At 41.9% G+C, this 26,545-nt stretch overlaps 1 protein-coding gene across 1 annotated transcript in view; it reads left to right on the top strand.

The window, feature by feature from the left end:
* Positions 1-5,847: 5,847 nt before the first annotated feature.
* Positions 5,848-26,545, top strand: part of OLFM4 (olfactomedin 4) — a 32,620-nt gene continuing 11,922 nt past the window's right edge. The window contains exons 1-6 of the mRNA XM_065581160.1: positions 5,848-5,880; positions 7,569-7,742; positions 9,559-9,636; positions 12,710-12,862; positions 23,699-23,908; positions 24,711-24,864. Of these exons, the coding sequence (XP_065437232.1) occupies positions 5,863-5,880; positions 7,569-7,742; positions 9,559-9,636; positions 12,710-12,862; positions 23,699-23,908; positions 24,711-24,864 (787 nt within the window). The 5' untranslated portion in view covers positions 5,848-5,862. The remainder of the gene's footprint in view (positions 5,881-7,568; positions 7,743-9,558; positions 9,637-12,709; positions 12,863-23,698; positions 23,909-24,710; positions 24,865-26,545) is intronic.

The following is a 26,545-nucleotide window of genomic DNA, read 5'->3' as shown; positions in this document are numbered from 1 at the left end:
CCGTCCAACCCTGATATTCTATGATTCTAAGTGCCATGCAAATACCTGTTCTCACTTTCAGGTGACATTGTAAATAAGAAGCCAGTAGCATTATGTCCCGTAAATGTAAACAAACTTGTTTATCTTAGTGGTTGGCTGAACAAGAAGTAGGACTGTGTGGACTTGTAGGTTCTAAAGTTTTACATTGTTTTGTTTTTTGAGTGCAGTTATGTAACAAAAAAAATATACATTTGTACATTGCACTTGAACGATAAAGAGATTGCACTACAGCACTTGTATGAGGTGATTTGAAAAATACTATTTCTTTATCATTTTTACAATGCAAATATTTGTAATAAAAATAATAATATAAAGTGAGAACTGTACACTTTGTATTCTATATTGTAATTGAAATTAATATATTTGAAAATGTAGAAAAACATCCAAAAATAGTTAATACATTTCAATTGGTATTCTATTGTTTAACAGTGCAATTAAAAGTGCAATTAATCATGATTAATTTTTTTGAGTTAATCGCGTGAGTTAACTGTGATTAATCGACAGCCCTAGTTTAAAGCAAACAGCCTAAGAGTGACACTTTGTGGTCACAAAAAAGTGACAGCATTCATCTTAGAGAAGGTGGAGCTTGAACTGATCTTTAAGCTAGAGACTTTGGTTGGATTTTCAAAAGTACCTAAGTCACTGGGAGTTTTGCTCTCATCAGTATTTTCGAAAATTCCACGTCTTACCACTGTTTAAATCATTGCTTGTATATTATATTTGGGGGTTTAATGAACAGTAATATTGTATGTGAGAGGGTGAAGGTCTTAGCTATGAGTATTACCTTTGGAAGGATGATTTTGGACAGAATTGACATTTTTAGTAATTAGGTAACTGACCAAATTCCTAAGCTTTAACTTTAGCATTACACTGGTTGAACTGTTATGGATGTTCCCATAATATAATTGGCATATAAACTTAATTGGTAAATCAACAAGGGCTGGGAATCTAAGGGAATCCCTAATTCTTGGGTTGGGACAAAAATTGCCAGCCCAGATTTATATAGAATAGGATAGTTTCTTTATGTAACAAGACTGTCAGACTTGGAGTAACTGATTTGGTCTATTGCCTATTGGACAAATTTTAACTTTTCTTGTCAAATTCATTCTTTTTAATTTCGTAAAAAGACCCTACCAAATAACCTTCTTTATTTTGTTTTCTGTAATTCTCTCAAATTATTTTTGCTAATGAAACTTGTACATTTACAATCCTCCTCCAGTCCGTACTTCAGCTAAGGAACAGAGGCACAAGAACCGTGCGAAAGGTGGCATAGGTAACTGCTTAATTAAAACTACTTAACTAATGTGTGTTTTATACCGTTATTGTCCTCTCTGATTTGGCACCTGAAAGATCTTCTAAAGACAAATTTTAGAGGTAGAGACACAATACTGGTAAGGTACAGAAAGGTCTCTGGTTTTGCCAGAAAAAACTGAGAAATAAATTAGCTCTGAGAAAATAATTAGCACAGCCATTGACTTATTCACAGACCATAAATTATAATGAAAGATCTGGGAAATGCTACCGAGAATCTAGAATCCGAAAACCAAGCCCTATGAAATTAATTGAAATGTCAGAATCCCCAGAGACTGAGTAATATATAAACTCAAAAGAAGTCCAGGAGGTAGACTATAAGGTGGATAGAAAGCTGGCTAGATTGTCGGGCTCAACAGGTAGTGATCAATGGCTCCATGTCTAATTGGCAGCTGGTATCAAGCAGAGTGCCCTGGGGTCGGTCTTGGGGCCGGTTTTGTTCAACATCTTTATTAATGATCGGGATGATGGGTTGAATTGCACCCTCAGCAAGTTCGCAGATGACACTAAGCCTGGGGGAGAGGTAGATACGCTTGAGGGTAGGGATAGGGTCCAGAGTGACCTAGACAAATTAGAGGATTGGGCCAAAAGAAATCTGATGAGGTTCAACAAGGACAAGTGCAGAGTCCTGCACTTAGGAAGAAAGAATCCCATGCACCGTTATAGGCTGGGTGCCGACTAGCTAAACAGCAGTTCTGCAGAAAAGGACCTGGGGATTACAGTGGACGAGAAGCTGGATATGAGTCAGCAATTTGCCCTCATTGCCAAAAAGGCCAACGGCATATTGGGCTGTATTAGTAGGAGCATTACCAGCAGATCGAGGGAATTGAATTTATTCTGCTCTATTCGACACTGGTGAGGCCACACCTGGAGTATTGCGTCCAATTTTGGTCCCCCCACTACAGAAGTGATGTGAACAAATTGGAGAGAGTTCAGCGGAGGACAATGAAAATGATTAGGGGACTGGGGCACATGACTTACGAGGAGAGTCTGAAGAAACTGGGGTTAATTAGTCTGCAGAAGAGAAGAGTGAGGAAGGATTTGAAGCAGCCTTCAACTACCTGAAGGGGGGTTCCAAAGAGGATGGAGCTAGGCTGTTTTCAGTGGTGGCAGATGACAGAACAAGAAGCAATGGTCTCAAGTTGCAGCGGGGGAGGTCTAGGTTGGATATTAGGAAACACTATTTCACTAGGAGGGTGGTGAAGCACTGGAATGGGTTACCTAGGGAGGTGGTGGAATCTCTATCCTTAGAGGTGTTTAAGGCCCGGCTTGACAAAGCCTTGGCTGGGATGATTTAGTTAGTGTTGGTTCTGCTTTGAGCAGGGGATTGGACTCTCCTCCACCCTGATATTCTATGATTCTATGACTCTATGGTCTCTAGTTGAAGGGAATTGTCTCTTGATACCAACAAATTGAAGCAGTATGAATACTCCCAAAAGAGGGCACTGGTCCAGGAACTTATAACACTGACCCAGGGTAAAAATGTCATTCTCAAACAGAGCTGAAGAGATTAATAAACATAACAGGAATTAATCATACACAACACGGATATAAATGATCTTATAGGCCTTAATTATTAGGTAAACTTTGAGCGGAGTAAGAATACTGAACTATAGAACATGTCTTACCACCATAGAACGCAGTGGTAATGATGACCATACTATGCCGGGGCAGTTAGACCTTGAGGAACTCTCTCTTTAAGGGTTAAAACAGAGCATGATAACTCAGACAGAATTCCCCTGGATAAAGTCATTATCCTCATGCAGAACGCAAGCCGCATCCTGCAAAAGGGGTAGAAAGGTCCAAGAGACCTCCTAAATAAAATGGGACTCTGAATCCTGAGACTGACAAAATATGTTTCAACGGCTTTTACCTTAAGCCGGGAAATTCTAAGGATCCGCCATTAACACCCCATTTGCAGAAGTGGCTAGATAGGGAATGGGGTTGGAACTGTGACTTTAATGAATGTCTTCCCGCAGCTCTCGAGAGGGTCTGGCAGAAGGATGTTACATGCAGTGAATGGGTTGGATCTGTCACTGCCTTTGTGACTCACCAGTGGAACTGGTCAAAACATTTCAAAATACATATTTTTTGATGAAAAAAGGGACACCTTTCTATGATTTTTTCCCTCCAATTTTCAGCTAGCTCTACTCATCAGGCACATAACAAGGCCAATAGGGTGGCCAGAACACTGGACTAGGACATCCACAGAAGGCTCATCTGCCCAGAAACCTAGATGCCAACACAGCTGGTTACAGCCTGTGTTAGATCAAATTCTAGATGCCAACTGAAGCTTCGGGGACATTACTTATCCTTACACAGAAAGTTTAAGATCTTATGTATTCATAATAATGAAGTATAATGAATCAAATTGGTACAGGTCACCATTCCTTCAGTTGATCCTTCTCAATGTGTTTTCCACCCCCTTCCTCCTCCTTTCTCATCTTCCCTTTGTCAGATCTCTCCAGGCCAACTACATGAAAGCACTTAAGCTTGTACTAATTTTAAGCATGTGCTTAAGTCCCATTTAAGCCACTCTGCTTTTAATTATTTTGTTTCCTGGAGTTCATACTTTGAGACTTCTTCTGCTGGGCTGTCACTTTTACACTTGGGGCTGCTTGGTAGTTTGTGTACTTGTATTTGCGGCTGTCTGATAGGGGCTTTGGTCTTCTTTTCAGTAACTACAGTGTGTATTACAGCCTTCTGGTCCAAGGAAAGCTGGCAACAAAGCTGCTTATTGTAATTTATTTCATTTAAGTAGGGTTATATATATATGAGCTGCTGTGTAAATATTAAACAATTAACCTTAGTGTCAGGCTAACCTGCACGCTGGCTTGTCACTAGATTAAAAATGCTTTTGCACCTGTGCTTAGGAGTCATTTAAAAACATCTTGCACCTTCAAATAAAAATATGCTTTCTTGTCAGGGTTTTCCTCCACCTGCTGGTGGCAGCAGGGGTGGCAGAACCGGGGGTGGAGATGGGAGGGGGCGGGCTGACGTCCCTGCAATGGAAATATTGTGGGGGCTCCATCCCCAGGTAAACTTACACGTCTGTGGGGGGAGAAAGGGACAGAGGGATGGAGGCGAGAGCAGGATGCAGAGTGGCTGGAGTGGCTGCCGTGGGGCCAGGGAGCAGGGACCCAGAGGAGCTGGAATGAGCCCAGGAGCAGGTGGGAACACCTGAAACCCTCCTTCCCAGCCTGGAGCCGCCTGCCTCTCCTTTCCCCCGATGAGCACTGCTCTTCACTCCCTCTCCTATCCCTTTGCCCCCTCCCATTGGCAGGAAGCTTCTGCCTCCCCTAAATGCCAGATTCCCTTGGGGACATTCCACAGACTAAAGAGGGTGCGTGCAAAAGTTCATACTCACTAGGAGCCTGATTCAAGGCCTGCTGAAGACAGTGAGAGTGTTTGGATGAGGGTTTGGATCAGGTCATTGGTCAATATTCACTTTGGTGAGGATTCTCCTTAGTGCTGGTGTGGGGGATGGTGCATAGACACTATGATTTTCCCACCCTCTCCCAAGCCCTGCTCCCTTATGCCTACCCCTGACAACAGCATGGATCCATGTACCTGTGGAGGGACTACCATGAAGGCTGGGAGACGGGAAGCTACAAGGCCACAGAGGAAGCACCTCACTGTTCTGCTCTTCTCAGCAAGAGATCCACCAAATTTTCATTCGTTCCACCCACAAAGACAGATGGGACAATCAGGCCCATAATTTTCTCAATTAAAACAGAATCCCGCATAGTAAGCAGAACGTTTGGAACACCTTGGGTGGCCTATTTGTGATTAGAAATGAACCAGCCAAGCAAATATTTCAGTTACCTTGTCCTCCCAATTCCCATGCTGCCAGTTTGTTTGTGTTCCAACTGCTGTCACTTGTCAGATGGTTTTAAATTAAATTAATGGAGATATCCCATCTCCTAGAACTGGAAGGGACCTTGAAAGGTCATTGAGTCCAACCCCCTGCCTTCACTAGCAGGACCAAATACTGATTTTTCCCCAGATCCCTAAGTGGCCCCCTCAAGGATTGAACTCACAACCCTGGGTTTAGGAGGCCAATGCTCAAACCACTGAGCTATCCCTCCCCCTGCATAGTTTAGACTGCATAATGTTTTGTGCACTAAGTTAAACCAACAGTGTCGCTCTAAATTTGCCATAGAGTTAATCAATACAAAATAAATCTATGTGCTTATTCAAAGTCAACAATAGAAGGTAAACATAGAAATCTGACAGATTTTGAGAACTGTATGTCCCAAGAATTGATGAAAAACAGTTTGTGCTGTCCACAGAATATAGCATGTCCTGTGGCTATCTACACAACACCTCGGCCCTAGTGGAAAGTGCAGTCAAGTGGTAATAGGGCCAGATCCAAAGCTCATTTATATCAGTGGGATCTTTCCATTAACTACAGTGGGCCTAAGATCATACCTATAAAGCAGAGGGGCTGGAACTTTGAAGACTTGGATTCTATTCTTGACTTTGTCACATTGGCTTCCTCTCTGAGGGTCTATGCTGCAGCAGAAAAAGGTTTGTTGATTAGCTATACAGGTCTAGTTATACTAAACCCTTCTAGTGTACATTCAGCATCTACCAGCAAAAATGTGCTTTTGCTGGTATAGCTTATACCAGTTCCCCAAACAAAATAAGGACTTTTATGCTGGTTTAATTGCACCTACACTAGGACTTTTATCAGTATAGAAATGTAAAAAAATCACACCCTTAATCAACATTATTATACCTGCAAAAGGTTCTAGTGTAGATCTGGTCTAAGAGTTAGTTGTCCCCTCTGTAAAATGGAGATGATAATAATATTAATCCACTGCTGAAAAGCTCTTTAAATTCTTCAGAAGGAAGTTGTGGTACATGTGAAGTGCTGTTATTACTTAGAGGAATTGGAATAACCTCATATCTGGAAGGACACAGAGTTTCTAACTTGTTTTGTTATTCAGGAAATAGGTGGGGTAGAATATTATGTTCCGATATGGGGCCCCTTTGCACTGCTCCACCAGCACAAAGCAGATGAGAAACTTGACAGAACTGGCTGATGGGATTTCTCCTGTATAAGGGGAATCCCCAAAGAGCCTACACCTGTCATAGTGGCTTCTTTCAGCCTGTGCCACTTCTGCCTCACCTGCATGCTGGGGGACCTCATATGGAACACAGCTCTGCAGCACGCAGGTGTTGCATACCCTCTGTGTAAGGTCTCAGAATCCTCCCCCTCCCTCATTTTCTTACACTTAAAGAAGCAGTACTCAGAAAACAGAACCCAAGCTGCATTCTCCACAATAAGTATGTATTATTTAAAAATACAGCTGCAGACACTAATTAAAGGTAGGGGAACTGACCTGAACTTCCACCCAAACTCACACCTTGCCTTCATGCCAGTTTAGAAATGTCTGGATAGCCATTTTCATTCTTGCTTGCCTCTATACCTGGCTCCAGTGAGCACTGAAAGTGGAAGTGCCTAAATGCCATGAGACCAGCTCATCAATTGACTGAATGTCTTGAAATCTGCTGGCAAACCATGCAGATCTTTGTGCTCCCATGCAAAGGGCTGTTCCACTGTGTGCTGTTCCCTGATCTCCCCTGTATCAGGAGCCATGGTACCAAAGCTGTAGGATGGGTGTTAACACTGAATTGCAGGTCTGTTGTGGCTGTTCTTCAGCTCGGCCCCCTCTCCCATCCAATGGTTGGTTTTTAGCCCAAATTTGTGGAGCCCCATGTGCATTATGCTCATGTTAAAAGGCATCCAGAGGCTTAGAGGAAGGGAGAGATGCTCCTTTGACATTGTATGTGAAATGACCTACCTTGAGCTGCTTTCACCCCATCTGAGTTTAGAAGCAGGGTTAGGAAGATGATGTGGCCCAGGTTGTCTATGTGCTCCAGAAAGGATTTACAATAAAAATATGGATAAAAGTCCCATAAAAGGAAGCAGCTATTCTCCCCCCGCACCCGCAAAAAAAACCCAGCCAAGAATGCATTTTAATTATTGCAGTCCTATCAAATGAATTGATCTGTCCATTATGTACTTATTCCTTTGTGCCTCTCAGAGCACAAGATTAGATATTGGGAATGAGGAAGGGCTTTGTTTTTAACAGCAGGCAATTAAAAAGTTATTATGTTTGTATAATAGCTGTTCAGTCACTTTCTGTGCCATGATTCACTCACCTTTATGAGAAGTGTCAATAAATATTATACATGTTCCTCTTTCAAAGCACCAAACTCCTACTGGGGGAATTCCCAGAGTACACTATAAAAGGGCTCCCGCTGTCCTTTCTCCATCATACCTGTTTGCTGAGAAGATGAAGTGTGCAAACTTGGCTGTGCTGCTGGTCTTTCTACAAAATGCCATTGCACAGAATGCAGCCACCACCACGATCCAGAATGTGGTAAGATGCGTATTATGATTTTCACAGGCTCTAATGTATTCTTTTTTCCTCTCACTTATTCATGTTGCTAGGAAAATCTTTTAAAATTATTTGAGGCAAGTTTTCAGATCTCCATTCGTTCTGTGGACTCTCTGTAAGGAACAAGTGTAAAATATCGCCTTTAACAAATGTGCTGGGATTTAATTATAAATCTGAAAACAAATTACACTGTTTTAAAAAGACAAAATTCTGCCTTCAGTTAGGTGAATGCAACTCCCGTTGCGAATTGGAATAGAGTTTAAATGCAAAATGCAGGTTGTAATTAATTAACTATGGTTTGTACCTGAGATGAGCTCAATCCAAAACCACAGATGCAAACACCACACAGCCTTTTGGAGTGTTGAAGATCTGGATTTAGATCTCAGTGTCTCAGGTTCATTTGCCCAGCACTTTGAAAACATAATGCCCTATATGAGTTCTAGGTGATACTATTAATGCAGTCTCTTGGTCTAGTAGGCCTTGAAAGTGCTGTGGACTCAGGTAGTGAACTCAGCATCTAAGGGGAGGGAATGTTTTTCACTGCAGCATGATTAAGCAGTGGAAATTCCTGGCAGTAAAAATCAAGGCTGAAGTGTAAATATATAATGATAAGCTGAGGCCGGGGGAATTTAGAATGTCAGAAATTTCTCCTCATTATGCTCACTCTTGGGTAAATCATAATTTGTGCAGACATTTGTAAAATTTATGATGCTCCTTGTAACTCTGCTGTTAATCACTATCAGCCTCCCCTGTACAATGCTATCAGGGGGCCAGACAAATGGCTGCGTACGTTATCTTTTTGACCAGCTGGCACAAAAAACCCCTGTTTTTTCTGAATCAATTTAAACAAGTGGCCATTTTCCTGCCATCTTCCAGTTCCTCAGCTGTCCAGATGGCTGTTTTAGGGGCTCCTTAGGAGTGGGACTGTCTGACTGGATGGGGGAGTGAGGGAGCAGGTGACGGGGATGCAGCGGCATGAGGCACTGAACCGGTTCTTGGATGGAGTAGTAGGAGGCCTGCAGGGGAAGCTGGCTAAAAACTCCAGAGCTCTGTCAGAATGGAGTTTTGCTTCCACGTGGCTTTGAAGTTGTGCAGCCGGGGACGACCCCTGCCACATAGAGCTCCTGCAGGAATGGCGCATTGCTCTTGTATGGCTGACTAGCAGCTGCCCCCTTGTGCAAGCACCTTCCTGCCCCACACGCCTCAGGTTTAATCATGTCATTTGGTGCACAGTTTATCAAATGGTTTTGCAAGCACTGGAGATTGCCACAGTTCCCATTTGGTGGAGCTCAGCTGCGTACATTGGTGGGCTGCGTCCCTGCGATATAGTGTTTTGTGCAGTACACAGGACCTTGATTACTGTAGACTCCCAGGGATGCATGTTAAGATTCAAGAGTGACATCCAATCTTGCCAGTGCTCTGGAGGGGTAGGACCTGAAACCTTATTCCATAAGATGGCAGTGAGAGGGTATATATTACTTTAGCATAAATAATGCACACTGTTTTGGATAGACTGAGCATTTGCGGCCTTTCATTGATCACATGAAGCTTTTTTCAAAGGAAGGACTCCATGAAACAAAGTTGTACCAGAAGAAACATTAACTGTCTCAGCAGTCAGTCAGAAATCCCAATCAATGTTAGAGCTGCTGGAGATGGCTCCCTTCACAAAATCAAAGTGTTTCAGAATACTGAGGAATCTGGAATGCTGATTGTCTGTCGGGAGAGGGGGTCATGATTTAAATAGGGATGGGACACTTAGTATGTTGCATTGTAACAGGTATTTTTGTTTCCTTTCCAGCCTACACCTCTTCCTACCCTGGTGGAATATCTGACTGAACCTCGGGCCACACTCAACAAACCTCAGTTCATACCAGAGGTATACCATTGTTTACTGTTCTTGGAAAGCTATAGTAAACATCATCATTAAGCTAAGAGAGATGCGTGGTCTAGTATATTAAGCGCAGGACTGGCAATCAGGTGGTTTAGAGGTCTAATCCTGGCTGTCACAGGTCTCTGTGTCCTATGCCAAATTGCTGAGGCTGAAATTTGAGTGCAGGATTTTCAAAATTAATTTCCTAAATTTAGGCTTCTAAATCCATATAAAGTCGCCCAAATAAATGGCCTGGTTTTCAGAAATGCTCAGCACCCCGCAGCTCTCATTTACTTTATTAAGCTACAAATATTTGGATCAGGTTGAATAATATTTCTTTTAGACTCAGATACCTTTATGTAATACATGATTTAATTTTACAAACAGAACTTTTGCAGTCAAGTCCTTGCTGCAGGCTAGGACAGTTTGTTAAATACTCAATGAAGCCTATTTAGCTTTTAAAAATACCACAAACCATACAACCAAAAAGAGCTGAGCTTCAGCATATTTTTATATAGGACTTGGAAAGACGTTATGACCAAAATTAATAATTCGATTGACATTGCACTGTGATCAAAGGAGTCAGGGACCCAGGAAGATCTTTATAATTAATTAATTAATTAATTAATTAATACTGCTTATGGTTTCATCAATATCATGAACCCGGCATACAATAATGTCAATGGAAGAAATGAAAGAATTCTGTCAACATCATATTAAGTCTGAGGAAGATATGAACTTGATGTGATGTTAACGTGCAAAGGTCTTGAAATCTGCAACCATTTTTCATGCTGAATAGTTCTACTGAAACCTGCCCCTCTAAATTCCTGTTAAACATTATCAGCCTTTAATTCTTAGGTCTTACAGGAGTTGAATGACTCAACCCAGAGCCGGATCCAGCATTTCTGCTGCCCCAAGCAAAAAAAAAAAAAAAAAAAGCCGCGATCGGTGGCGGCAATTGGAAAAAAAAAAAAAAAAGCCGCGATCTGCGGCGGCAGTTCAGTGGCAGGTCCTTCGCTCCTAGAGGGAGTGAGGGACCTGCTGCCCCCGAATTGCCGCTGGTGCCGCCCCTCTCCCTTGGCCGCTCCAAGCACCTGCTTGTTAAGCTGGTGCCTGGAGCCGGCCCTGACTCAACCTATTGATACCATTTATTTTTGTGGAGGAAGAATATTCTTATGGTTAAGGCACTAGCCTGGGACTCAGGGAATTTGGGATGGTCCAATGATTGGGGCATTGGCCTGGGGCTTTGGAGAGCTGGATTCAGATCGCTGCTCTGCCACAGACTTCTTGTGTGACCTCGAGCAAGTCATTAACTTCTCTGTGCCTCAGTTCCCAATCTGTACAATGGGGATAATAGCACTTCCCTACCTCACAGAGGTGTTGTAAGACAAATACATTAAAGATTCTGAGGTGCTCAGATAGTAGGACAATGGGTGCCATAAAAGATAGAATTGTTGCCCCTGCCACAAATTTCATGTGTGATCTTGGCCAAGTCACTTAAACTTTCTGAGTCAAATGCTGATTCCTGTTGAAGTCAATGGCAAAATTCCCATTTCTGTCAATGGGGCTCCTCATTGGTAAAACAGGGATAACAATATTTCTTCCTCCCACCCTTTAGCTATCTTGTCTATTTAGACTTTAACCTCTTCAAGGCAGGGGATGTCTCTTACTATGTATATGTACATCTTCTAGCATAATGAGGCCGAACCTCAGAAGGGGTAACTAGACACTCCTACAATACAAATAATATTTTTTTAATAAGTGGTTGAATCCATCCATTGACGTTTGGTGGGTTTTTGATAGTTTAAATCCACTTTTAAAATAGTTATTTAATTTATTAAATAAACATAGCTAAAGGGCAGTTTGTAATCTATATCAGGGATAAAATAATGTCCCCTCCTCACAGGCTAGCACAGATGGGACCTTATGAAAGGTAAGTACAATAACCATATTTGTCTGGTCATTGGATATTTTCCTCTCTGCTCCTTTTTTCATCATTCCTGCTGAGCAGAATGCAAATCCAGTAATGTGAGGAGTCTGAAGGTGACAGTTCCAAAAGCACCTAAGGGACTTAGGAGCCCAAGGCCCATTTTTAATAGTGACCTAGGCCCAGATTTTTAAAAACTATTTAAGCATTGCTGCACTCAGTTTTGCAATGCCGAACCAATTTAGGTGTCTCAATTTCATTTTCAAAAGGGATTTAGGAGCCCAAATTTAGGGATTGTGTTAATCAATAAAGGAAGCATGGAATGTGGAACAGAAGCCTGTTTATCTCACTTTATTGGAAGTGGACAAATTTAGTCATGGTACAAAACTACTCATAAAAGCGATATTCAACCGCCAATATTTTATTATTTTTTAACTCTGACTGCCCCAATTAAAAAACTTGTTTATGTTCTTATGCACTGATGGAGCAGTGATAAATGTCCATTACTCCACTCAATACCCTGCAGTAGCAGGCATACCAGCTCTCATGTGCATGTGGTTGAGTATGCAACCTGTTTACCAGGGGTAGCTGAAAAATATCAAATGAAACATATTCCCAGTGGGGAAAATAGGGTTAAGTCAAAATCAACATTTTCCATGAAAATAGATCAATTTCTGTGGATTCTTCCATCAGTAAAATCCAAACAAAACTTTGTAAAGTGCTCTAAAATTAATGGACTAAAAGCACTAACTGGACCTGATGCAAAGACCATTAAAAGCAATGGAAAGACTCCCTATAAGATTTAATACGATTATTTCCTGCTCTGCCATTGACTCACTGTCTGATCTTAGAAAAATCATGTAACTTTCCTGTACCTCAGTTTTGCCAGTGTTAAAATAGTTATAATAGAATTTAAGTACCTCTATAGAGGTGTGGTGAAGCTTAATGAATTAATATAGGAAAATACTTTGAGTTTATTGGAAGAAAGTTGTAATAATAATAATTAATAAATGCTTTCAGGGTCAGTATTATTATTAATTATTACGCTCAACTTTTCCCTGCTTGGGGACTGTTGTCAGTCCTTTGGTGTTGTTTCCTAGTAGCATATTGACAATTTTTTATTTGCTTTCTGAAACAAACTTGTTCTTACAGCCATTTGCCAACGTAACCGGCTCTTTGAATGAAAATGGAGTGTGCCAATGCTCAGTGTACCTGCCAGACACTGCGTTTCCTGTGCAGAAGGTCGAGATGCTGGAAATCACAGCCCGAGTGCTTTCTGAGAAATTCGAAATAGAACTTACTAAAGTAAGGATTTTTGGTTTTTCTTTTAAAAAAATCTACCAGTCCTATTTTTAGTGAATGTGAAACAGTCCGGCAGTCAGAACTTTGCAGGGCCTGCCTTCCAAGCACTGCAGTGAGGGGCATGTAAAAATTGCAAGGAAAAGGGTGATTAAACATAAAATGTTCAATATTGTAGCATGCAAGAAGGGCCTTATAACAACATGAGTTTCAAGTATCCTCGGGCCTCATTCCTGGGCCTATAGGCAGTCCCTACGGAGGTTCGGGGCCTGGGGCGGAAGTGATGGATTTGTCTCTTCCGGGACCGACTGTGCCAGTCAATCGCACCGGCCCACAGGGCCTCCCAAAGCACAGGGCCCGGAGCAGTCACCCCAATTCGCCCCACCCAAGGGACAGCTCTGCCTATAGGCACATGGTGTTCTTGGAGGGATGGAGGAAGAGCTATGCTACTCTTTATGAACCATGGAACAGTCTTGTTGGCTTGTAATTGCTATATACAGTCACAGAGGAAGCCATGATTCCTGCTCCCTCCTGTGTTATTACCAAGGTCGACGAGAGGGGGGGAAGTCGGTACAAATTACTGGGGCCCGACGGTCCAGAAGGGGGCCCGGGGTCCGGCTTCCCCCCCTCTCGTTAGCCCTGTTTAGCCGGTCCGCCCTTGCTGGGGGGCCCGAAAATTTTTTTTCACCGGGGCCCGAACCTGCTCTCGGCGGCCCTGGTTATTACTTGTATGTAACCAACTCATGGGAGGGAATGAGGGAAAAGAGAGCAAATGTCAGCTCAGCCCAGGTTGAAGCAAAAACCCACCCCCTGACCCCCTCCATTCCCATAACAGTTGAAAAAAAAATCAGTTATTTTCTCTGTCAACATCTGATGCTCTAGCAATGACTGTTGAATTATGCATTCTAGTTAAAGACAAACTCCTTACCCTTACACTACTTTGCTTGTTTGTTACAAGGATTCAGATCTCATTTTTCTTGCAAAAATCAGGCAAAACTAGGGGACTACCGTGGTTTCTTGAGAGAAGGAGAACCTACATTTGATTTTTGCTGGTAGATGAATATTCAGGGTTTAAATTAGGTGTCCATGAGAAAGTGTTTGACTTCTCCAGGAGCCAGACATCTTAAGAAATGAAGTGTCCTTGAATTAATCAGTAGAAAAGGCACAGCAGTAAATTATAAATTCCAACCATAAATATTCATAACTCTCTTCTAGTATAATCAAGAATAGATAAGAAGTTATGCATAAAAACACAACAATGTGGGGCCATAATCCTATAGAAGGTCTTTTCAGTTAAAATAATTTGCTTTGAAATAACTAGCGCTAACGATGACATACATTCAGTTGTCAGTGAAGGTATGAAGGGGCAATTTGACAAATCTCAGTGCCTCTCGGCACAAGAGCTACCTGATCACTTTAGGAGGAATATGGAACTTGACATTAATGATCCATGAAAACACTAGGTATTTAAGGGCCCCAAAGTGCTCCCACTGTGATCAGTGGCAAAATTTCAATTGCTTGCAGTAGGACAGGATCAGGTCTATAATTCCCATCCTGAAACTTGGACTAATTCTGCAAGGCCCTCCCAGATCAGAGAGGACTGAAATAAGACCCAACTGAAGCCAATCTCCTATTGAAGTGAAACTCTGCATTGGGAGTTCTGCCTGACTAAGGACCAAGTACAGATGGCAGGAATTGGCTGATTTTTTGAAACCCTGTAGCCATTCTCTGTTAAAAAAATGGCTGGTCTCTAGTGACCAGATCCTCAGCTGATGTCATTTTCTTCAAGTCAATGGAGCTCTGGCAGTGTATACCAGTTCAGGAGTTGGCCCTCACTTTTCAACTCCAGTGGGAAATACCAAAAAAAAATCTTGACCTAATCCGAGTTTCACTGCACTTTATCATGTTGAGTTTGATCAGCCAAACAGTGTTACAATGCATCCAGTTAGATATAGTGTGACAGATCCTCCAATGTGATCCCAGGCAAAGAGACATCAGGTCAGAAATGAAAACAAACAAACTGTATTTTTGTTTAACTACAGGGGTGTTACAATTTCATAGTTAGTTATTATGTTGCTTGACCATAGAATGAAAAAGATACCAGGCGTTGACTTGTTCGTCTCTGAGTTCAAGTAAAATTGAAATGTCTGGAGATGGGCAGAAGACACTTGAATCTATGTGCATATCTGTACTTGTCTCATGTAAACATATTTCTCAGGCTCTCTTTGAAATTAGTTTCTTACCTTTCTAGTTGTAAAGGTACCCCTCAGTGTGTAACCCAATGTACTGCTGTTTCCTGAAAATACTTATGGACAAAATGAAACAATAAAACCAAAAGATCTCCCAACTCATCCTAGCGATAGAGGGGTCTGAACCAAAATTCTGGGTTCCAAGCACCCCCAAACTATGGGGATGTTCAGATCTACATCCAATTTTGCAACCCAGACTCGTCTTTACACATTATGGAGTGGGAGCGTCTACTGAACTACTGTGAAATTTGAAACAACTAGGCAAATCATAAACACTTGGATTTTGGTTTTGAATCTGAGAACCACTTTACAAAGAGGGTTGGAATAACAAACAGATCCTCAACTAATTTAAATGGATGTAGCACCATGGAAGTTAGTTTACAACTTACTAATTTACACCAGCTGAGGATGTGACCCAAATGCCATAACTGTATTTCAGCATCCCATTGTGGATGGGTTCAATCTTATCTTACTTGCTTAGTCAAAACTCCATTTAAAGCTAATGGGAGATTTTCCTGAGTAAGACTTGGAGGATCCAGCCCCTTAAGAGGTGCTATACATGTATTAGAAGTCCCAGATATACAACCTGATTGAATCTTTAAGCTTTTGTCTGATTGTAGGCTGCTAATTCAACAAGCAAGGGGGGCCCTTTTATAAAATCAGCAGGCAGTGAATTTCACAAAGAGATACTCTGATATTCCAAATCAGTAAAAAACTGTAGCCTGAAAATGTTGGACTAATTTTTTCATCTGTAATTATCATGATGAAAAAATTAACTTGTTAGACTAATGCAGGAATCAGCTTTGATCACAACAGTGAAGAGGAGTATGGCTCTCTTTGTGCATCTCATTAAAAGGGAAGAATAGGAACTTTAATCCAATGGGAGAATGTGCCTTTCAGTGCTTTGACCACAATGCCCAGAACATGCTTGAGCAATAAAAACAGGAAGAGCAAACACACCTGCCCAACAGAGATGAAAACTATATTCAAGATAGATTATTCTGTTGGAAATATTCCTCTTGATCTCAGGCTGGGTTATATGACATGCGGGTGGCATGCTCACCATGTGATCATGGAAGTCAGTCTTGCCTGTGGCCAATGCACTTGCACGTGAATTGCTTGCTCATTTCATTTCTATCCCCCTTTCTCTCCCTCTCCATCTTTTTTCATTTTATGCCTTCCTTCTGCTTCCTCATTCCTCCACCCCCACCCTCCACCTGCATGCTGGAGGAGTGTCTGCTTGCATGCTGAGAAACCTGTGTTGATAAATACCAGTTTTGGGTAACTGACACAATAAATGAACATTACAGATTTTCTCCCTGCCCTTTTCAGGCCCTTAGTGTGACAATGCTTGCAAAGCAGAAAAAACTAGATAGGAATTATTCTTACGCATGCCAAAAATAGATGAATTTTATATTTCTTTAAGGGTGAAATTCACCTCCTGCAGAGGTCCACCACAAGGCCTATGCACTACTCAAACCCCACTGCAAAGCTCTGTGATGAATGTGAGATGCATGGTGAATACTGATCTGTACCCCAAAATGTGGTTTATGTACTAGATTTCAGAGATGGTGTGTTGGCCTGTTAGAGGGGAGCAGATGGTTTCAACACAATCCCCCACAGGTAGATACAGTCACAAGCTATTAAGGCAAAATGGGTCTAACTGCCAAGCAACAGAGCAGCCTCATGGGAGGCATTCTCCTAGATGGCCTGGCTGGCCAACTGGGAAAAAACAGTCTGAGGTAGAAGGAAGACTGGGCATTCCGACAAAGTGGGCATTCACCCACGAAAGCTTATGCTCCAATACATCTGTTAGTCTTAAAGGTGCCACAGGACTCTCTGTTGCTGGTCTCAGACCTGAAGCTCTTACTTATGAGAGTAGCCCTTACTTATGCAGGTAGTCCACTGACTTCAATGGATTGCAGATTTGGCATATTTTTGGCAACTAGATTTTCTTTTAAAGCATTTATTTTCTTTAAGTATTTTAATATTATTAGCATCGGGATAGATACTCACATTTCTGAACGTTTGTGCCTGTGGTATAGGTAATTGTACACATCAGTACGCGTTTTCTCCACATGGTTGCCTACTTTGTGCTCACCAGTTTGCAAATGCAAATGTATTTTTGTGCATGCGGTGGGTTCATGTGCAAATTTTACAGGCACAGTTTAGACACTAACTTTTAAACATCTTCCCCACAGAGATTACTGGGGAAAGCTCCCAGCTCTCACTGGATTTGTGTGAGTAGCAAGGTAGTCAGAATCCATCCTCTCTTCAAACAACATGGATCTTGCTCTATGGACTGGTCCATGTTAGGGTGGAGGTAGGGAAATTTAGACATATCTATGGTGAATGTCCAGTCAGTTAGCTCCATATATAGAAATACAGTTAAACAGACACTATTTATTTTGATTCCAACTACAATACATTTTATTATTCCTTAGCTTGAATTTATACAGGACTAAAACTATGAGAGCCAGATCCTCAGTTGGTGTAAATTGGGGACTCAGTTGGTGTAACCAGGAGATATTCAAAGACCTGAAACTCAAAAAAGAGTCATACAAAAGTGGAAACTAGGTGAAATTACAAAGGATGAATATTAAAAAAAAACAACAGAAGCATGAAGGGACAAAATTAAAAAAGGCCAACCCCCCCAAGATTAATCTAGCTAGAGACATAAAGAGTAACAAGAAAACATTTTACAAATATATGAGAAGCAAGAAGACGACCAAGGACAGGCAAGGCCCATTACTCAATGACGAGGGAAAGACAATAACAGAAAACACAGTAATGTCTGAAGTGTTAACTGCCTTTTTTTGTTTATATTTTCACCAAAAAAATTAGCAGTGATTGGATGACTAACATAGTGAACATCTGTGTAAATGGGGTAGGATCTGAGGCTAAAATAAGGAAAGGTCAGTAATGTTAAGAATTAATTAGACAAGTTAAATGTCTTCAAGCTGGCAGGGCCTGATGAAATACATCATAGAATACTTAAGGAACTGGCTGAAGATATTGCTGAGCCATTATCAATTATCTCTGAGAACTCATGGAGGATGGGAGAGATCCCAGAGGCCTGGAAAAGGGCAAATATAGTACCTATCTATAAAAAGGGGAATAAGGACAACCCAGGGAATTATAGACCAGGCAGCTTAACTTTGGTACCCGGAAAGATAAAGGAGCAAATAATTAAACAATTTGCAAGCACCTTTAAAAAATAAGGTGATAAGTAGCAGTCAATCTGAATTTGTGAAGAAAAAATTACGTCAACCTAATATCCTTCTTTGACAAGGTAATAACCTTGTGGATAGTGTGGACACAGCAGATGTGATATATCTTGATTTTAGTAAGGCTTTTGATACTGTCTCACATGACCTTCTCATAAGAAAATTAGAGATATATAGCCTAGATGAACCTACTATAAGGTGGGTGCACAACTGGTTGGAAAATTGTATACAGAGAGTATTTATCAATAGTTCACATTTGAGCTGGAAGGGCATATTGAATGGGGTCCTGCAGGAATCTGTCCTGGTCTGGTTTTATTCAATATCTTCATAAATGGTTTGGATAATGGCATAGAGAGTACACTTATAAAATATGTTGACAATACCAAGCTGGAAGGGATTGCAAGTGCTTTGGAGGACAGGATTAGAATTCAAAATGATCTTGACAAACTGGAGAAATGGTCTGAAATAAACAGGATGAAATTCAATAAAGACATATGCAAAGTACTACCTTTAGGAAGGAATAATCAATTGCACAAATACAAAATGGATTTGACTGTGTAGGAACACATACTGCAGAAAAGGATCTAGGGGTTATGTGGCATCACAAATGAAACATGAGTGAACCATGTAATATTGTTGCAAAAAACCTGAACATCATGCTGGGAGGTATTAGCAGGAGTGTTGTAAGAAAGACACGAGAAGTAATTCTTCCATTCTACTCAGCACTGATAAAGCCTCAGCTGGAGTATGGTGTCCAGTTCTGGGCACCACACTCTGAAAAGATGTGGACAAATTGGAGGAAGTCCAGAGGAGAGTAACAAAAATGATTAAAGGTCTAGAAAACATGACCTACAAGGAAAGATTGAAAAGATTGGGTTTGTTTAATCAGGAGAGGAGTAGTCTGAGGGGGGAGGTGAAAACAGTTTTCAGGTACCTAAAAGGTTGTTATAAAGAAGAGAATGAAAAATTGTTCTCCTTAACCACTGAGGACAGTGCAAGAAGTAATGGGCTTAAATCGCAGAAAGGGAGATTTAGGTTAGACTTTAGGAAAAACTTCCTAACTATAAAGCACTGGAATAAATTGCCTAGGGAGGTTGTGGAATCTCCATCACTGGAGGTTTTTAAGAACAGATTAGACAAACACCTTCCAGGGATGGTCTGGATCAGGGGTCAGCAATGTTTGGCATGCGGCTCGCCAGGGTAAGCACCCTGGCGGGCTGGACCAGTTTATTTACCTGCTGACGCAGCAGGTTTGGCCGATCGCGGCCCCCACTGGCCGCAGTTTGACGTCCTGGGCCAATGGGGGCGGCAGGAAGCCATGGCCAGCACATCCCTCGCCCGCGCCACTTCCTGCCGCCCCCATTGGCCCGGGACGGCGAACCACGGCCAGCGTGGGCCGCGATCGGCCGAACCTGCCGCGTCAGCAGGTAAATAAACTGGCCCGGCCCGCCAGGGTGCTTACCCTGGCGAGTTGCGTGCCAAACGTTGCCGACCCCTGGTCTAGATAATACTTAGTCCTGCCTCAGTGCAGGGTTCTGGACTGATGACCTATCTAGGTCCCTTCCAATCCTACATTTCTATGGGTTTATGCTAAATGGCTTCCCTCAGACTCAAAAAGTAGTTCAGTCACAGTTGCATAAAAAATTGTAACTCTGAAAAGAGGGTCCTCTTATCTTTGGTTTGCCTCCTTAAGCTAAATCACTGAGATTCAGTAGTCAGATACATTATTATTTGTTTAATCGATCGTATTTGCCCTGCACAAGTATTGATGTACCATTGACTAAACTCCCAAAGACCTGCCCCAGCATGTACTGAGGTTCAGTGTATATCTTGGAAAGAATTATTAGGGGGAAGTCTCTTCTCTGGTTGTTACAAAGCCCTGGTCAGAAATCTGTAGGCAATATCACCAGGACAGTAGAACAGCAAAGCTCTAGTCTTAATGAAAAACTGTACCCATGTCAAATTTTAAAAGTCCATTTTGGGGCTGTCCTCTTGATTAAAATAGAGCTGAAAAAAATTGCGATTGGTGCAAAACACTCTTAATTCATCAGAGGAGTAGCCGTATTAGTCTGGATCTGTAAAAAGCAACAGAGAGTCCTGTGGCACCTTTAAGACTAACAGAAGTATTGGAGCATAAGCTTTTGTGGGTGAATACCCAGACGAAGTGGGTATTCACCCACAAAAGCTTATGCTCCAATACTTCTGTTAGTCTTAAAGGTGCCACAGGACTCTTTGTTGCTCTTAATTCATGGTAAGATAATGCAAAAGTTGCCAAATTGATTTTTAATCCAACAAATTCATTTTAAGTCTGAGACTATGCATGAGCAATTTCAGTCCAGAAGGTAATATTTAGGGAAGTGATAAGCACCTGAAAATTGGGGCTTATAATGGAAATGCCTTCTAGTCCATAACTTCAGAGTTGCTAATTTGACACAATAATATAATTCTATTTATTCCTGCTGAGAGATACTTCTTACCTTTTGGAATGCCATTAAGGAAAAATGGGTACAGTTTTAAGTCATGTGGGAGGAAGATTATATCTTTCCCAAGATGTTCCATTTGTATGGAACTCAAATTTTTCAGAGAATGCTCCAAATCCACATAATATTCTTGACATTCTTCTTCACAGTGTTTGCACCATGACCTTTACATTAGTAGATACATGTGCAAAAGTATATTTATCCAGCCATCTGTTTAGTGGTTCCACATCTGAAGAGGCTGCTGCACAACAGTTATTCTACCTAAAGGCTCAAATAACTATTTCACCTCAACTGGCCTTCATTTAAATCAGTTTCAGGATGGATGGATCGGATTTGTAATAGTGCACGGTGCTAAAATATCCCCTTCTTCAGGGGACTCAATTAGTTTTAATGCAGAAAAGATTAGATACTGTTTGCAGAGTATCAGGGGGTAGCTGTGTTAGTCTGGATCTGTAAAAAGCAACAAAGAGTCATGCTTCTGATGCAGTGGGCATTCACCCACGAAAGCTTATGCTTCAATACATCTGTTAGTCTATAAGGTACCACAGGACTTGTTTTTGCTAGTTGCAGAGTGGTGGCCTGACCAGTGCCCACGGAAGTCAACAGAAAGTCATCTTGAAGAAATTGGTGGATCTTTCGTTATCTTTTTCAGCCCCAGAGAGTACATCTATACAGAAAGTGGCAGGTCGCAGCAGTGAATCTCCGAGTCCAGGTCAACAGGCTTGGGCTTGCACGCTGTGCTAAAAATAGCTGTGTAGGTGTTGCAGCTCAGGCTGGAGTGTAGGCTCTGAGGTCTAGGGAGGGGGTTATTTTTAGCACTGCTATTTTTAGCACGATAGTGAGAGCCCGCGTTTGTCGACGGGCTCAGAGACTCGCAGACGGGGGCTGCGTAGACATACCCCAAAATTCTTCATGTACATCACTTATCTGAAATAATCACTGCAGATTCCCTGGTAGAATCTGGCCCCTGAAATTCTATATAATCCTGGATAAAGTTAACTCCAAGAGGGAACATTAGTGCGTGTAAGCGGGTGGCTTGCCCTGTGCAGGCTGGAGGGCCTGGGGCACAGGGCCGGATTAACCTTGTGTGGGCTTGGTGCCAAACATATTGTGGTGGGGCTAGGGTGACCAGATGTCCCGTTTTTAAAGGGACAGTCACGTGTTTTGGGACTTTTTCTTATATAGGCGCCTATTATCCCCCACCCCCTGTCGTGTTTTTTCACAGTTGCTATCTGGTAACCCTAGGTGGGGCTGTGGGTGGTTGTGTGCAGGTCACTGTGCGTTTGTGGTGGGGGATATGTGGAGGGGCACCACAAATGGGCATAGCAGGTCCAGGGGATGCTGGGCATTGGGAGCAGAGGGGTGTTTGGGCAGGGAACCGTGGGGCACGGCCCAGGCCCGCCCCTAAGGGGAAGAGGCATGCTGGCAGCACAGGGCTGGGTGGGCCATGGTGTATCTGGCAACTGCCGGTTTGTAAACAGTGCCCTTGCACTGGGCAGGGCGGAGTGGGGACACCCCCATCATGCCATGCCCCATTGCCCCTAGCCAGCCCCTCGCTCTGGGGACCAACTTCCCCACGCCATGCTCCACTATCCCCACTGGCCCCGTTTCTGGCCGAGCGCGCCGGCTCCGGCCCCAGCGGCTCCGGCCTGGCTCGGCTTGGCTCGGGCCCCGGAGCCCCGGCCCTGGCCGAGCAGCCCCGGCCCTGGACGAGCAGCGCCGGCCGAGCACCCCCAGCCCCGGTGGCTCCGGCCCCGGCCCCAGCGGCTCCGGCCCGGCATCAGGTGATTCCCCTATAAAAAGTAGCTGGAAGCTGAAGTGAGGGGAAAACTCAGGGAGAGCAAAGACTGCCGGGAGTGAGGAGGCTCCAGCAGAGTCCTGGGATTTGTGACTCTGGTTTATCTATACCAGTGGTGCCCAACCTTATTACACAGGAGTGCCACATAAACCTTATGTGGGCCAAACAGATTCTACATATTTTAATAAGATTTAAAGTTACATGTATTGATTTATATTTGAAGTTTAGCTTGTGTTGTATGTATTTAGATAGGTTGTTTCTATGTACAGTATTGTCTGTTTACACACTTGTGTAAACTAAAATGATGTAAACGTGATGACAAAAGGCTAATGAATTGGCCGAGTCTGGACCACGGGATGTGAATAGCAATGCGCACCAGGATGCTGAACTGTAACTCACTCGTGTAGATGCTGCAGGTGCAACCCATAAGGTTCCTAGTTTGCCTTCATGTCATCCTCTTCAAACAGGACTACATTAATGGGAAGAAGGAACCTTTTAGTTCACACCCCTGGCATCCACACAGGGGAGTTACAGAGTAGTTCTTTGGTGCTCCCTGCAGTCCGAACCACAGGTCAGTACAGATGTAGCCTAAGATTTCAGCTAGGAAGTGCTGGCAATAGCCTGCTAAGGCAGGGAAGACCCTGAGAGAGCAGGGGAAAGACAGCCAAAGTTCTCCAAGCAGGGAGGCTTGGGAGCAGGAAGAGAAACGTTTGCTTGTTGGACTTTAATTTGGGACTCTGAGTTTTATTTTGAGTTTGTTTTGTGAATAAACCTAGGTCCCAATGAGGGGTATTTTGACACCAGAAAAGGAGTGTGGAGTCTTCATAAGGGGCCCTTGAGGGGGAAACACGCAGGTGCTGCAGGGTGACCTCTGGCCATAGGGGCTTGCTCACAGTGTGGTTGCTCTTGTTACAGTGAGGAATAAAAAAGTGAAGATTATGAATGAAATTCTGCCCTCAGTAATGCACAGGGGTAAATGAAGGCAGAATTTGACAAATTTATATATAAATGCATGTAATAAAGATGTCAAACATGCCTGTTGTATTTGTTCAGCTGAACTTGAAAATGTGCTTGTTTTTTTTTTTTAGGTTCGCCAATATACCAAAGCAATTGAAATATATGAACAGAAAATCCGAAACCTAACCATCAAGGTGGAACATATGGAGTCAACCAGTGTTTCTTACACTGAGTTGGACTTTCAGTTACTGAAACTGGAAATCAATGAAATGCAGAGACTGGTCACTCAGCTGAAATCCACACTTGGAAGCAATGTGATTGTTGAACAACTATACGTGGAGGTAGAGTATGAGGGTTATTCTGCCATTCAGAAACATTCAGTTCTCTGTTACACCAGTGAAATTTGGAATGTCTCTACTATTGTCAGTGGAGTTAGTCTGGATTTAAATCAGTGTAAATTAAAGCAAATCTTGGCCTTAAGCATGTTTCTTCATATATAGCAAAAAATGGCAATTTTTATCATTTGTGTGACAAAGTTAAAGTTCTTGGATGCTGCTATATTAAATAAATATGCTGTCTAAATTATTATAATAAATATTAATTTATGGGCGCCTATGCCTGAAAGCTTCTGTGCTCTAATAAACATAATTAAAAATTTAACATTTTATGGTAGTGACCCGATTAATATAAAATCAAGAACTGGAAAAGACTCATACCTTCCCAATATTCAATAAATCAAATTTTCAAAATTATCACTCATTCACCTGGAGTGAATAATTGTTTTTGATGGTAAGTAAAATATCATTAGTTTCTTCACTGTCCTCTTCAACATTAAATGAGTGTGTGAGTAGATTATTTATCTAGGCAGGTAAGTTTTCAAGACATATCTGCAAGGCTGAAATCATTTATAGGTAACAGTTAATAACCAAGTAAGCCTTATTGGATATTTTGGGGTGATCTTTAGCATTACGGTATATGATTGAGTGCTAAAATCTCAAACATTTTCTTGTGGTTACACACATCCGCACGAGACCTGATGTTTATGCTAAAACATATTCTTGTGAAATGATAAATTCAGCCTAAAATATTTGTGAAATAAACTTGACTGTAATTTAAAGTCATGCTAAATTTTTATTTCTCCAGATTAGGAATCTGACTGTTATGGTAAATGATCTGGAATCATTGGACAAAAACAATATCCTTGCAATCCGTCGAGAAATTGTGACACTGCAGAATCGATTGAAGGAATGTGAAAAGGATAGAAATCAAACCACTCCACCCTCCTATTTCCCACCAGGTAAGCATTCCGTGTATAAATCACATGAGAAAGGATGGTAGAAGTAGGAAGAAGACTGAGTTAAATTAAATGACAATAAAGCACAGGTTGAAAAGTAACGTTTTGCCCTTCTTCCAAACTCTCTTTTTGTGGTATAATATAAGAACATAAGAATAGCCATATTGGGTCAGACCAAAGGTCCATATACCCCAGTATCCTGTCTTCCAACAGTGACCAATGTCAGGTGCTCCAAAGGGAATGAACAGAACAGGTAATCATCAAGTGATCTCTCCATCCCTGCCCATCCTGGCTAATAGCCATTGATGGACCTATCCTCCATGAATTTATCTAGTTCCTTTCTTAACCCTGTTATAGTCGTGGCCTTCACAACATCCTCTGGCAAGGAGTTCCACAGGTTTACTGTGCGTTGTGTGAAAAAATACTTGCTTTTGTTTGTTTTAAACCTGCTGCCTATTAATTTCATTTGGTGACCCCTAGTTCTTGTGTTATGAAAAGGAGTAAAAAACACTTCCTTATTTACTTTCTCCACACCAGTCATGCTTTTATAGACCTCTATCATATCCCCACTTAGTAGTCTTTTTTCAAAGCTGAAAAGTCCCAGTCTCTTATTAATCTCTCCTCATATGACAGACGCTCCACACCCCTAATAATTTTTGTTGCCCTTTTCTGAACCTTTTCCAATTCCAATCTATCTTTTTTGAGATGGGGTGACCACATCTGTATGCAGTATGCAAGATGTGGACGTACCATGGATTTATATAGAGGCAATAGGATATTTTCTGTCTTATTATCTATCCCTTTCTTAATGATTCCCAACATTCTGTTTGCTTTTTTGACTGCCGTTGCACATTGAGTGGATGTTTTCAGAGAACTATCCACAAAGACTTAAAGATCTCTTTCTTGAGTGGTAACAGCTAATTTAGACCTCAACATTTTATATGTATAGTTGGATTTATGTTTTCCAATGTGCATTACTTTGTACATTGACGGGGCCACTTAGGGATCTGGGGCAAAATCAGTACTTGGTCCTGCTAGTGAAGGCAGGGGGCTCGACTCGATGACCTTTCACGGTCCCTTCCAGTTCTAGGAGATAGGATATCTCCATTTATTTATTTATTTATTGAATTTCATCTGCCATTTTGTTGCCCTGTCACCCAGTTTTGAGAGAGATGTTTTTTCTGACTAACTCTGATCATGATTAACTTCTGTTAAAGTGATTTGTGTCTTGTCAGCATCACTCTACTGCTGCTTGGGAAATTTGAGAAGCAGCTGATGCATGGAGCTGTTTGTATGCAGACTCAAGAAGACAAAATTGCGTAGTTTACATTTTTCATTAATATGCAGAAATTTATTCTAACACATAAAGGCTAGAATCTTAGGGTGAAATCCTAGTCCCATTGAACTCAGTGGGAGTTTTGCCATTGTCTTCAATGGAGCCAGGATTTCCCTTTTTTTTTTTTTTTTTTTTTTTTTTTTAAAGAAAGTTTAAATTCTGTAGCAATTGATAGCTCTCCTTAAGGGAAAGCTTCCCAGTCACTAATGAGTAGGCAAGAGGATTTTTCAAGCAGTGTTACTCCCTTTGTATGCATTTTTATGTCTTCTTTTTGCCAAATTATTCTAAAGCAGAAGGTATTACAATGTTCATAATACAATGGGGGAAGAAGACTGCTTATTCACCGAT

The sequence above is a fragment of the Chrysemys picta genome, chromosome 1 (assembly GCF_011386835.1).
Source record: "Chrysemys picta bellii isolate R12L10 chromosome 1, ASM1138683v2, whole genome shotgun sequence".
In the NCBI taxonomy this organism is placed as follows: Eukaryota; Metazoa; Chordata; order Testudines; family Emydidae; genus Chrysemys; species Chrysemys picta.
Note: the sequence above shows the minus strand (reverse complement) of the source record. Positions and strands in the feature narration are given on the sequence as shown.